General features: G+C 44.7%; 1 protein-coding gene across 1 annotated transcript in view; it reads right to left on the bottom strand.

Moving 5' to 3' along the window:
* gli3 (GLI family zinc finger 3) overlaps positions 1–14,527 on the bottom strand; it is a 91,910-nt gene that overhangs the window by 4,452 nt on the left and 72,931 nt on the right. The window contains exons 7-14 of the mRNA XM_051410510.1: positions 13,045–13,246; positions 11,285–11,501; positions 10,096–10,209; positions 9,020–9,160; positions 2,562–2,711; positions 2,275–2,439; positions 1,871–2,161; positions 283–673 (exon numbers count right to left, since the gene is read on the bottom strand). Coding sequence (XP_051266470.1) covers positions 283–673; positions 1,871–2,161; positions 2,275–2,439; positions 2,562–2,711; positions 9,020–9,160; positions 10,096–10,209; positions 11,285–11,501; positions 13,045–13,246 — 1,671 coding nt within the window. The remainder of the gene's footprint in view (positions 1–282; positions 674–1,870; positions 2,162–2,274; positions 2,440–2,561; positions 2,712–9,019; positions 9,161–10,095; positions 10,210–11,284; positions 11,502–13,044; positions 13,247–14,527) is intronic.

Here is a 14,527-nt window from a genome sequence, read left to right as displayed (position 1 = left end):
ACCATTTTCCAGCGGAACAGTACATTTTAAGCATTTGTTATGCCTGAATGCTTTAGCCAAAATCGGAAAGATGGAATTCAGGATAATTTATTTCTCACAACATGATTTGTACACATATTTGTGGTGATGTGTAAATTCTGTGTACAGGTGCTTGTTTTTACAGGTGCTCAAAGCCATGTCAAAATACATCACAAAACATCATAACCATTAAGAAAAATGTTTCCCATACCCACTTGGACTTTAAACTCAAACAAAATTAAACTTTACAAAAGTTAATCTTACCCTTCCCCAGGATGTTGGGTAGTGTGGAACCTTTTGGGGGCAGTGTAGGGGACACGGGCCCCAGCCTGGGCAGCACTCCATTCACCTGCTTCAGCCTCTCCATCTTGATGTGCTCCATCCAGCGCACGGGGCGGCCAACACTTCGCCTCGCCTGCAGGGTCAGCATGGCCGTCGTTGCTGTGGAGACTGTGGAGTCCATGATGGGGGCTGGCTCACCCTCACACTCCTCATCCGCCTCATCGTTTTCCTCTTTCTCCTCGTTCTCCTCCAGCCCCTCCCCTGGCGAGCGTCCGGCGCTCACAGCAAGCTGGACTCCACTGCTGGGATAGGTGCTGATGGGGGACTGGTCACTGCTGCATGTAGACTGACCGCCAGGGCTTGGCTGAGACGTCTGACAGACACAGACCAGGAAGGAAGATTGAGAGAAGGGAAAGAAAAGAAAAAAGATTCTAAAGTTTATTTCAGGTAACACAGGGGAAGATATATAGTGTCGTATGTCACAAACAATGAGATAATGTAATCATTGTGATGGATGCATTCTCTATAACATCATTTATAAAATATGACTGATCATAATGAAACATAATTCTATTCATGTGTTTGTATAATTATCTTGCGTAATCATTGCAGTTTGAGCTGGTTCTTTAAACAAGAGATCAACTTCTGCACCTATTTTTTTAGAAAAAAGTACACAAAGTTTTGTAAATTATTGGGCCATGAGTAATGCCTTCCCTGATGCAATCGGGACACCCACACAAAAAAAATATTTCAAAAGAGAAATCATGTTTGGTGTTGTTTTTAGAGGATAGACAAATAGGATAAAGGCCTCTTGTGAGAAAAGCTTGTGTCTAATTAAGTTGTTTATCACATTTTAGGAACTATGTTGCACTGAGGAATAATGGAATTACTTTTTTGGCATCAAGTGTCAACAGTGTTTAGCGGGTATTCATCCTGTTTACTGTGTGAATGAATTTGGCTGCACAATGGAGCCCTGGGCAGTATCAGGCATACTTTCAGTGCCCAGTTCTGACCAAAGGCATGGGCATTGCTCAGGAAAAAAAAGGCACTGCCTTTGGTTAAAAATCATTGCCACTCTTCAAAGTGTTGTACAATGAAATGAGAAGAATAATCTTTATGAATGTGAAGGATGAGGGAAACCTACAATGAGAACAAATCTGGCGAGTTTTGGGTGAAAGTCGAGTCAAGCAATTGTGATAGGATGAGAAAATGTCCAACAGACAATAAAACAAAAGAAAAGTAAAGGAAAAAGTCAGAATTGTAAAGAATATTTTATAGATGCAATATGAAGGGATACCCATCTCACCTGATTACCCACTGTCCTTAGAAAGGGAAGGAGAGAAATGCCGAAGCATCGGATAGAAGAAAACGTTTGTACGTTAGAAGACTTCAGTGTTAAATGTGCATGCCCCCAAATCAATGTTAAATCATACATAAACCTAAATATCTGATGTTAAAATTACTATGCTAAAGTAAAGGAATTAGTAGTAAAAGTATTAGAAAAGAATCAAAATATTGTTAAAGGTGTGAGTATCAGGAAACTGATATTAAACCTTAAATAAAGTCTCACCATGGGCTTCTCTGTCTTGATGGACTTGACCTGCAGACATTCATCCTGTTTTGAGGTAGCATGGTTGTACTCCCTTTGGTCCGTATACCCACCCAGGGGCAGTTGCCCTGGTGACCGGCCCTGGCCGTTGCCCCCAGGCTCCCGTGGTTGGGGCGGAGGGCGCGGGTAATCTCCACGCTGTTTCTTGGTGACGTGTGCCTCCGGCCCATGCACCGTCTTGACATGCTTACGCAAGGAGCTGGGGTCTGTATAGCGTTTGGTGCAGCCTGGGATTTTACACACATACGGTTTCTAAAAATGAAAGGAGAAAGATGAGCTGTGAGACACATGTTCCTTGTAAACACCATATTTGAGTGGCAAAGTCAAAGGAGTGTAACTGTCTGAAATCTTTTGTTTGTCACTACCTCATTTGAGTGTGTGCGATTCTGATGTTTTGCCCGATCTGAGGCGTTGGAAAAGGCCTTGTTGCAGCCTTCATGTTCACACACATAAGGTTTCTCTCCAGTGTGGGACCGTAAGTGAGTCTTAAGGTTTTCCAGACGGGAGTACGCCTTGGCACAGCCCTCAAACTGCAGGAAAAAGAGAGAAGGAAGAGGACATCACTCATACAGCCTGAATTTTGTGTTGCACATAAAATAGCTTTTCATCTGCAAATAAACGAGGTAAACTGAGAAAATAGCAATATCCTTACCGTGCACTTGTGGGGTTTTTCCCCAGTATGCCTGCGCATGTGGACCACCAGCATGTATTGAGCCTTGAAAGGCTTCTGCTCTCGAGAGCATTCCTCCCACCGACACACAAACTCCTTCTTCTCCCCATGGATGTGGTCATTGTTGATGTGCTAGGAATGAAAGTGACAGAACTTTAAAGGTTACATATGAGATTTAAAACAGCAGCAAGTGAGGAGAGTGACTGAAACTGCTGTTTTTCTCATCTACATTAGTGAATAAAGGAATTTTTTTGTGATTGTTGGAAGAGTGGAAAGACCAACGGAGATGATTTTGGGGGTTTATTGTAAAATTACTGGTTTTGTCAATGGAGACTGGTTGGCTGTAGCCCCCAATGTTTTGGTCTGAGATGCTGGTGCTCTAGTGCAACATCCAGTGGCAAATAAATCTTGTAACCAAGCAATCAATGCATTACTATAAGCTCTTGCTGTGTCTGAGCATGAGCATGAAGTAAGGAGTGCAATGATATTTTGATTTGAATTAATTTGTTATTCAGCTTGAGGAAATCTTTGTTCTGCAACATGAGAGGCAAATGTTACATTCCCTTTCCTGTTTTCCATTTCTTTTTATGTAGTACTTTCTCCATTTAATTTCTTCCATCCATCTCATTTCTCTTAACTCTTTCTTTCTTCTTTTCCAGCCTCTCTCTCTCTCTCTCTCTCTCTCTCTCTCTCTCTCTCTCTCTCCCCCTCTCCTCACTGTTAAAATCTGCACAAACACGGGGGAAAAAAGGCAGACTTGTGAGTCTGAGCGTCCGATCTGAACAGGATTTTCAAATAAAACCCTGTCACTTCGCATCACATTGGGCCCTCACCCCTCCATGACAAGTGCTGACAGTTGTGCTGCTGTGGCAACTTCCAATCTGAGGCTTAGGAAGAAGGGGAGGTGGGAGGGGGTTGAGGAGATAGGGCAAGAAATCCAAAGTTCAGTCGAGGCATCTGAGATGCAAGGGCTTTACAACTCCAGCCAAGCATTATATCTGTGAGCACCACCTTTCTCTTGCTTCATCCCCTTCCCTCTTTGTTATTTCTCCGTCTTTCTTCTTCTTTTCTCACTAACTGTCTTGTAAAACCGAGCAAGTGGTGGATGTTACAGAGGAATGAAGGAGGTGAGGAGAAAAAAAAATAATGCAGACATTGACCCTCTGGGGAAGGAGTCAACATCTGGCTCCCCTTTACAGACAACACTGTGGTGGCCTCTGAAGTGCCTTTCCGGGAGCAATTTAAACCCAGGGAGACAGACACAATATCCTGACCAAAAGAAACCGGTATTATTACATTCCTGAGCAACGGAGAAGAGTCTTTTTACCTTGGGGCTGAATGAGGAAGGACGGATGGCAACAGAGAAGAAGGAAGGGAGATAAATAGAGACTTGACTTTGAATGCTTTTAAATGTCTGGGGAAAACGTGCTTTCTTTGAGCACTTACTCACAAGATTGTTGAGCAATAAAACACGCAGGGCCAAAGCAAATAAAGTATCCAGGGTCAGTTCCCCTCCAGGCATGACACTGCACTGACAATGGCATCTTTGTACCTTCCCAGTGCCCTGCCCACTGGCCAGATCATGACCCCGCACATAACCATGACCATGTCATCCACAATAAACTAGGCTATTTTTCATCTTTCTTCAAGGCATTTTGTCTTCTAACAACAAAACCACTGCACTCACCTCCCAGTACTACTAAAGGAGGAGTTATCGACAAATGAGTCAGCGCAGCAACAGCAGGGTGCGACAGCAACGGCAAAGAGTAAAATTGACACTAATATATCCGCAAAGGACCTCCATTATTCTCACTTGACATTTTTTAATTTCAAAGTGACAAAACAAGACTAATTCCATGGAAAATGATTGGGGACTGGATGACCACAGACGTTAGTGAAGTTTCCCCAAGATTGATCTCCTCCCCACCTCGGTCGGAGCCTCAGAAAAACCTGACTCGTCTTCTCTTTTTCTTCCTCCCTGTGAGGGAATCCCTGTGGCAAGCAATCGGTCTGTTGTGAGCAGCATTCAATATCCCCTGGCTGAGAGCGATGGGAGAGCGCCATGGTGTTGGATCATGCGGGTGGCTGGCACAACACGAGTGCATGCACGCACTCAACACACAGGCGGATACACACTCACACCCTGTTTGTACAAATGAAGGAGGTCGTTGACGGGTTTGATGCATGAGCCTCTGAGCTGACAGGGAGAGGGGGACAGACAGCACGGGGAGAGGGGCCGCCGAGAAACCTAATGGCATGATCTAATGGCAATTCTTATTGAATCAATAATCTCCATGCTGAGCAGACAGGCCCCGTTGGCCGGCTAAATCGACAAACAGGTGCTGATAGCAGCGGCGCGGCAGGTTATTCATCTTCCCCCTGCCAGCTTATCGGCCAACAACTGTAAAAACGCCACCAAGATGGATTTAGGAGGGAGTCGCACGACAGGGAGCACCAGGGACACGGACACAGGGGACACTGAAGCCGCCTGTGACGTATGAGGAGTGCACACACACACACACACACACACACACACACACACACACACACACACACAGGTGCAGGCACTATTTTTTTGGTCCAAACCTCTGCGACTGGGTGCATTGCAAAAACATCCATAAACAAACAGCACTAAAACACACAAACAATTTTACACTTGGATTTAAGCTTTTATGTTGTCCTAAAAAAATAAAAGCCTCTGATTTAAAATTATTTTCCGTCCTCCTATGTGAATGCTCATACTCACGCATCTCGACACGCATTAGTTTTGCTATTTCCCAGCGTTTGCCCACTTCAGTATCCATCTCCATGTCTCCTTATCAAACTCTCTCTGGGACATAGGCCTCATGCATTAGAATGCAAGCGTGCATGAAAAGAGGGCCTGTTTACAAGGCAATTTCACTAAGCTGTGGGACCCGCAACACCGTTTAGCTTTATCAAACACCGCCTAATAAATCATATGCTCTTTTGTGATGTCAGTTGCTGAAGTGCTTTGTGTAAAGAGAGGGGGGAAAAAGAGCATGAAAAAGGCAAAGAAGGGAGGGAAGGAGGAGGGAGGAAGTAAAAGGGGGGAAATTTAGTGAGTTAGGGAAGGAGGGAAGATGAGAGTATGTGTGTGAGCGAGCAGGGGGCAGGGAGCTAGAATTGGCATGTGTAATTCAGCACAGTCTTTTCATCTTAGAGTAAGATACTCTTGACAGATAAGGAGCCTAATCCTTCTCCTGATCAAAAAAAATCTGCATTTTACCAATTAAAAGCCTGCGCCAGCAGCCAGAGGAGGGGGTAGGTGGGGGGGGTTGGGGCTGGCTTCAGACTGCGCCCGCATTTATCTCCCTTTAACACCAGGGAGGCGTACAGCAGTTGCCTCAACAAGGCTGCACACAGGGAGAGCCAGCTCCACGTCTAAGAACAAGGACATCACAGCGCCACCTATGTAGATGACCTGGAACAGAGTGGTAGACCGTGGAGGATGGAAAAGGCCCGATGCTGTGAGAACACACACATACAGACCACCAAACCCCATCATATAGTCTAAAACATCCTCAGAAATCAGTCTGTTAACAGGCCCAGAGTGACAGTAAATTCTCAAGTTCGCAATACTGGAATAGTTCAGCAGCTGAAGGTTATGCGCACTCTTGTAAGTGGTCGAAGAGTAATCCTAGATAAGTTCATTTTTACAAAGAAGCTAAAGAATGACAAACTATGATAACTCGTGTAAATCTGTGTGATGTCACTGTCAACTTTTATATGCTGATTCAAATTTAATTAAGTTTCATAACACCACACTTATTCTTTTTCCCTCCTTATCTGATGACTCTCGACTAAAAAACTGCTTTACCACACAGACGACAATATAGCTTACATACAATTTTTTTCATAAGAGGGCACTGAAAATGCATTTCTCCCTTGTAGATTTCTCCATGGTGAAGTATCAGTAATAGACCCATGAGAGAATAATAAAAGATTGTTGAGCAAGGCCATATTAGGGAATTATGGGAGTGTGGGGCTGGCATCTCCGGCGACAAAACAGAGTGAAAAAAGCCCACTTCAAGAGAGACATTAAAGAAGCCACCAGGCCTTATCTTTAAAAGTGCTCCCTCCGAGGGGAAAGAGGGGAGGGAGAGAAAATGAAAGAGAAAATGAGAGAAGGAGAGGTTTATGCCCAAAAATGGGGAAGCGAAAGAATGTGGAGCGGAGGGGGAGATGGAGAGGTATAGAGTTGAAATGTAATAAATGAAATAAATACAGCAAACTAAAATTGACACCCGCCTCGCTTTTGCTGACTGGGTAGGCCAGATAAGTGAGCTAAATTGCATAGATCTGATGTTTATCTTATCGGCTGCACCGAGAGCGCTTAAACGCAGATGATAAAGGAACGCCGTGGCGTGTCATGGTGAGAGCATGTTGGAGAGTGTAAAAATATGCATGAAGAGCACGGCAGGAGTGCTTTTGAACAAGGTGGAAAGCGATGAGGGTGGTGTGAAGGCTTAATTCTAAAATTAGGCCAACCACAAGAGGAAAAAGGATCTTTGAACCAGTGCTGCCATTACTTTTAATACTTCACAAAAACATTTATTCCATGACGTAGACTGTCAACAAAGCAGTCTAATTTTGTAGCATGTTTAAAGGCTGTCATTGAGTGTGATTCCATGTGTAAGCTCAACCTAGTGGTTAAATTGGTTACAACCAAGGAGAAACTGGCTCCCCCCCCCAAAAGCTATTTCAGAAGACAAGTACAGGGGGAAGGGACGCTCCATTGTTTGGTTATATGGAAATTCCCCCCACCCCCAAACCCCTCCCAGTGTGAGAGGAGAGCCACTGTGGTCCAAATACTGTACTTATCCTATTACTGAGGGGGGTGGGGGTGTGGAGAGATAAGAGCATTTTCTCGTCCGCTCTGCTGAATTAGAGGGCAGGGATTCTGTAGGCGAAGACTTTTATTGGCATCTCTCTGCATATCTGCATGTGCATAGAAAATGAGAAATAAAATGCAATATCAGAAAGTCAAATGCCGGAAAAAGAAAAAAGAAAAAAGAAAAAACAATTCCAAGATGGGAAAATGGAAAACTAATAAGGATTTTGTTGGTGTCTGTCTGCACTGCAATCTGATAATAAGTGCATCTTGGCAAGGTTAGACTGGATAGTATATGTGGAGGAATGAGAGGACATTGTTTTGTTCAGTTGGCCACCTGGTGTGACTACAGTAGGGGGAGGATGTGAGCAAGCTTTTCCTCTATTAAGAAGCCATCCTCCCCTCCTCTCCCACCACCTTAACTCATCCGCCCTCTGAAACAGGGGCAAGAAGTTGTCAAGATTCTCAACCTTTGAGCTGAGCCCTTCAAACACGGGAGGCAGCCCATTCCGCACTGAGGATATCAATTATAGATAGGGGTTACCACCGCGGCTGAGGATTGCAATGTCAAGACGGCAAATAGACAGCTGTGGAGAGCTGAGGATCTTTCTATCAGATGTGTGGTGATGTGTGTTTCATGTGTGTGTGTGTGTGTGTGTGTGTGTGTGTATGTGTGTGTACACTCCGGCGTCCCTTGTTCACGGCATCATATTGGTGTATTTTCACCACTCCTCTAACTTCAGTCTGCTCTCTCAGTTGGATGACGGGTGAGGGGTTCACAGGCCGTGAGAGAGCAGCAGAGCTAATAGTGTCGGTGTAAGTAGTCGCAGTAGGGGTGACACGACCATAATTTCATTAATATTTAGCTTAACAGTGAACCCTCTGGCGCAATACGATGAGAGCCATCCATCTCCCAGACTGTGTGAGAGTTCTGATAACAGCCAGGAGGAGGGCCGGTCCAGTGCAGTACACAAAGCTCACATCCTGACTCTGGGAGGCTTAAACCGCCAAATCAGTTACCCCCGTTCAGCTGTGAGATGTGCTCTCCAGCTTTTGAGCCCCATTACCACCGTCCCTGGATCCAATCAGGAATCCAGCAGCAGTATCAGTCAATGCCTGCAGCTCAGACTCTAGTGTAGGTTTGCTGCTGCACAGACTCGCAGGCAGGGGTTGTGGCCTGATAGGAGGCATTGTGCAGAATAGTACAACTGTGGTTCATGTTGCTGGGATCTACTGAGCTTGAGGAAAGAAACACTGAAAACTCTCACAGCATACAAACCAAAAGACATTGTAGTTTTGATGTGTGTTTTCTGAACTGCACCGGGAAAGCTTTTTATGTAAGTCTTCACCTATCTTACAGCTATAAACACCCTGCTGTGTCTCCCTGTTTCCCCTAAAATATACTCTGGTCCTGGAGAACAACCGAGGTCAGGTGTGAACACTTCTCTGCCCACAGGAAGCGATGAAGAGATATTTTGCCTTTCTTGTTCCTTTTTGTGCATAATTTACTGACTAACATTTCAAGATTTCTGGATATTGAAATGTTTGTGTGTGTGTGTGTGTGTGTGTGTGTGTGTGTGCTACTCACTTGTACTAGCTGCTCCTGTGTGTCAAACTCGCGGCAACAGTTCTCCCAGTGGCAGTTTGTCTCGTAAACCACTTCTGGCTCCTGTTTGCTCTCATCCTTGTCCCCTTCCTCCTTCACCAGGGTCATCCCATCAGGATGGTCCTGCGGAACAGCAGGGGAAAAAATTCTAGTTCCACAAGCACAACAATGTGATAAAGATGTTATAAATAAATGTACTGAATAACAGGCTCGACATAAAAGTATTAAAGCTTCCTCTCTCCAACATCAGTCCTTCCAAAATCTGTCATAAAAGTAATTTTTTTAACCGCCCTGCTGGTTTACATGAAAGGCAAAGCCAAAAAAGATTTGGTTACAGGTCTCAGCCGCAGTGCCCCTGTGAATCTGGCCTTGTTTGGCTGCCTGGGAGAAAAAGTGTGGGGAGCGGAAATGTAGCGCTGAAAGCCCTGCTCTGTGTTTGGGGGTTGTTATACGACAGGACCGGGGCGAGTATTTGAGGAATCTAACCCCCTTTTCCTGCTGTAGGTTGCTCTATTAGCCCAGACATATTTCACTGTCACAGTTAGGTGGCTGACTGGAGCAAAGAGTTGGTGTGGGCTAATTCATGAGAGCCCCGGCTTCCACCACACACCTCAGGCTGAATTTGCTGCTGCCTGAGTTTCGACTCTAATAAGGTTTTTTTCCTGCAGATGCAAACACTTACTGTTATCACGTTTCTCTTTCATTTTTTCCAGCCACTTAAAATTTTGATTAAGCAAAAGCAAAAACAATTTCCTTCTAGTCTCCCAAAGATCAATGAATTGTTTCGCTTTGGTACAGCAACTGATAAGAGCAGGGTGGGAAACCAACACCAAAAAAACAGCAAAAACGCCAGTAAATAAATACAAACAGTGGCTGGTAAGCTTGTCTATTGTTGCAGCCACTTTGGCAAGCCACCAGCTTTACATTGGCTTCCTATTCTAGTGGAAAAATCTAAAAATAAAAACCGGCAGTGAATTCTGTGTGCAGAATGTGGATTTACTAGCTAGCTGGTGAACATCCTATGGAGCTATTTTCTGAAAAATGCAGAAAATCCTCACCTGTACGCTGACTGCACCTGGGCTCGGCAACTCTTCCTCCGGTTTCATTTTAGAGCGTTTGTGGTGCATTGGGTCTCCAGTGCTGCTCACTGCAGACTCACTTGTTGGTTTGGTCTGTGGAAACAGAAAATATTTCATCATTTCGAGCTTCCGATTACATGGATTTGACTATATAGAAGATTTAATTTTATATGTTACTTATATTTCTTATGTTATCCTCTGCAATATCATTAAAAATACACGTGCTGCTTATAAGTCAATCACTCATTGACTTAATCAAGCAGAAAAAAACAACTGTGTTTGCGCCATAATGATTTCCGTATGCTCAGACCTAGGCAAGAACTGTACAAATGAAAAACTACGCAATTCACTGTATCACATTAGCGCCTCTAATCACAGCAATTAAAACAAACTCATGAACCAATTCAGAGAACCATTCACTGTCTGAACCAATGGATGACCTGACTTTGGCCCTGGCTTAAATTCACCCTTGGGGGAATTCTTGTTACATACCAAGCTCACAAGAATCAAAGAAGTTTCCCTTGGTTTCCCTGAAAATGTGAACTCCCCTAATGTTGATGTTTTTCACAGGACTCTCTCGCTGTAGTGATCCTGTCAGTCTATGTAACATGAAACACTATCTTCGCTGAAATATATGAGAGTCGCCTGTGGCCCCAAAGCAATATTTAGTTTATTCAGGAAAAGGGAATGGCAATTTTGGTGTGCCCTATTTGAATGAGGCCGCATTCGCGATAACACAAAATTCAAGCAATGGGAAACAGCGGGGAGGACGGGTAATAAACATTGAATATTTACTTCAATTGTGGGCCCGCACATACAGTAAGGGTTGAGGAAGGAGAGAAAAATCCCCTTTGGATCCATCCATCCATGTCAATATTCCCTCTCTATATCCTTGTTCTCTCTCTAGTGATTAATGGAGTCAGCAGTGGGATTCTATGCTAACAAGCCCCTTGTTGTTTGCTGCAGGCACGTTCTGGGCCGCACTCGGCAGTCTAAAAACAAGAGACAACACAAGTAGGAGGAAACTCCCAGGAGAGGAGCGCATGGAGGGGGGGTCCTGCCTGTACCATGTTAGCGCGCTGCGTTTCCCTGAGATGTGGCTGGCATGCGACGCCGCTATCTATTACCTGTGATGATGAATCGCACAGGCGCCTGCTGCCGCTCTCACCTGTGAGGAGTCGTTGGAGAGGGCTGAGCGCTCGCTGGCACTGAGCCCAGAGGGGGGAATGCCAGCTACGGGCCTCTGGGCAAAGGTCGGCGACGGGTGGATGAGGGGCGGACTGTGGCCAAAGGCAGAGCCCACGATTCCCGGTTGGCGGCCAATCAGCTGCTGGTGCACGTGCAAAGCCACCGGGGTTGGAGGGTAAGCGAAGCTTAACGCTGGGCTAGAGAGAGCAGAAGAGAAAAAAGGCTGTTCAGTCATATTGGGTAAAATAATCATAAAACTATGATACAACTTCACTAGAATATCAGTTGAAAAGGCAGTGAGACAAAAAAGGGGAAAGACAGTGAGTAAATGGATTGTTCTGGATAGTTCCTACTCCCTGAGGACAATCTGACAGGAGATGGTGTGGTAATGTTGGAACCACGGGGCTGCCGGCAAATCCCTGCCACTGAATGTTCAGCTTGTTAACACACAGTGAATTATCATGTGGTCTGTGTAAGGCAGTATGTCATTCTTCCACTGGGCAAATGATTCAGATGATAAACAATCTGGAGTGTGTCGTATAGCCATGTAAATAAAGCTAAATTAATTCCCTGTCCCTGCAACAGACTTGTCTACTCGGTTTATTTACCCTAAACCTGAGCTAACATTGTTTATCGTTAAAATCCCAGAAGCCACCAAACCTCCTCTGGGGTCTGTCTAACCGCAGGTGAACCACCAGATAAACACAGATCTGTGTGGCTCGACAGCATGGCCTCCATTCATCCTGAGCTCTGACGCTTCGCTCTCGCTGCGACCCATATGTCTGCTGATCTTATTACGAGCCGAGTGGAAATCAATGGGCCGAGACACATTTGGGGGCCCATCCGCTTGTCATATCACTCATCAGTCTGTTGGCTCTGGCTATTTGGGTCCTGTCACTGGGACAGTGGCTGAGCGTGCAGTGTGATTGATCAGGCTCTTCTTACAGATCACTGATCAATGGCTGTGGGTGGGGCGATGGATCTTTCCTTTTCCCTTCTCTCTTCTTCTCTTTTTCTTCCGTTTGCTCGCCTCTGGTACGGGAGCGTGATGTATGTGATGTTTCCATGAGGTGTACCGGATGACTGACACAAGCCGCCGGGGAGGCAGGCTGACTGGCTGGCTGGGAGATCGTCACCCACACGGGGGTTTGACATGGACGACACACACACACACACACACACACACACACGCACACACTCTTATTTGCTCCACCGCACACTTTCTTTTCCCCTTTCTCTGAGCAGAGTGCATTGTGACTACATTATGGTGCCATCCTGATGGGTTGTGCACTTCAAGTGTGTGTATGAAAAATCAACCAATCAATGATATTAGAAAATGATCAACAACACCATTCTCCTCAGGGAGATCCTGTTTGATTCATCATTGGCACACACATTGGTCCCTGAATGACCATCTATGACCAGCTCCTGAAAGACATCCTGACAGGATAAACTTTAAAGGGGGGTCCAGATCCAGATTTTTAGTCCCCAGAAATACCTCCTCACCTCTTTTCTATTTGAAAAGTGTCCTGAGATAACTTCTGTTATGAATTGGCGCTATACAAATAAAATTGAATTGAATTGAATTGAATTGAATTGAATTTTCGACTTCTAGTTTGTAAAGCAGGTTTTCTGTTAAAGATTTTATGTCTAAGCCGAATTTGAGATAAATAAAATAATTAATAAATAATGATAATAATGACCTGGGAGGTTTAAGAATAATTCATGCAGGACATTTACCTGATTGCTCCAGCAGAGAGGTGACCGTAGGAGCCGCTGGTGGAGGAGCTGGAGCGGGAGTTGTTGAGCATGGTGACAAGAGAGTTGGGCGAGTTGCGGATCATGGTCTGCAGGTCAAAGCTGTGCTCCGACAGCGGCGAGATGGGCAGGGGGCGCTTCCTGCTGGGCCGTGATGGCAGCCGTGGGCTCGAGAAACGAGAGCCTGCAGGATGAGGAAAGAGGAGGGGATAGAATGACTGCCAAGTGGCTTCTGTGAACATGAAAGGTTAAAATACCCTGTGCAAAGTGTAAATGAACCCTTATCTGCTCCCTCATTCCGCCATTTTTGGAGAGGAGCATCAGCTAAATTCCTACAAATTAGTTACAGATCAAAAAAAGAGCATTTAATGGTTTACACATGCTTTTCTGTTTGACTTCATCCAAACTCTAACCTAATCTAACCCCAACAGATGACATTTTTGTCAATCATCAAACAAAAGGCTCATCTGAATGAGTGTTCAGCTGTCACTTGATGCACTGCTTGCATTTCATCCATGAGAAAACATGCCTTTTATGTTGGAGAAATGCTCTGACTGTGTATGGTAATATTTAATCAAGTCCAATTTGACTCGTTATTCAAATGCAATCAGTGTTGACTGGAAATACTAAAAGGGGGTTTGAAAAGGTAAAAGGCGGAAACGGCACAACCATTCTCTCTGCACATACAATGAGCCACGGGTAGAGATTAAAACATGACTTTTGTTGTCTTTTCACATGGAGATGTCACAAACAAGACAGGGAAAAAGAGAGAGAGATGGAAGGAGGGGTAAAAAGCGCTGAGGGGATGTCGGGCTTTGTGCATGAACTGACACAATGACTTTGTGACTCAAGACTTGGAAATAAAACATTTTGAGTTATTTTATAAAGGCAAACAAAACCAGCTTACGCAGCCCCGATAACCCCCCTCCATATTTACGTCCCCCACAATCCATCCATCTCCCAAACGTAAATGCTCCATCTCTCGTTTGACACATCCAACGATTACAGAACGCTCCATTCACATGGTAATCAGAGTGTGTGGATGTGAATGTGTGTGTGGATGCCTCTGTGGTGGCGGCGGTGGTGTTCTGGCATACGTAGGCCTGAGTTTTGACTATGGCATGAAGCTGTATGGAGAGCAACACCCCCTTTACATTGTCATTGTATGGAAAATCTGTCTTTTTTATGTCTTAGTGACGGGGGTGTTGGAGGGGGGCACAAACATATACACATACAAATCCCTGAGCGCACACAATTATTAAATACAATGTAGTTTGTCATGTGGTGCTCCTCAACATATCTGATTTATCACTATTTCATTCAGCTGGAACACATACATATAATCTTAAAAAAATAAATAATTCCATATCTTCCTGATTTGGATAAATCCAACCTTCTATATCCAAAATTTGACACATCTGACACTTAAATTTAAACAAGCCAAATCCACCAGAAGTGAATTAGG

The sequence above is a fragment of the Dicentrarchus labrax genome, unplaced genomic scaffold (genome assembly GCF_905237075.1).
Source record: "Dicentrarchus labrax unplaced genomic scaffold, dlabrax2021, whole genome shotgun sequence".
NCBI lineage: Eukaryota > Metazoa > Chordata > Actinopteri > Moronidae > Dicentrarchus > Dicentrarchus labrax.
Note: the sequence above shows the minus strand (reverse complement) of the source record. Positions and strands in the feature narration are given on the sequence as shown.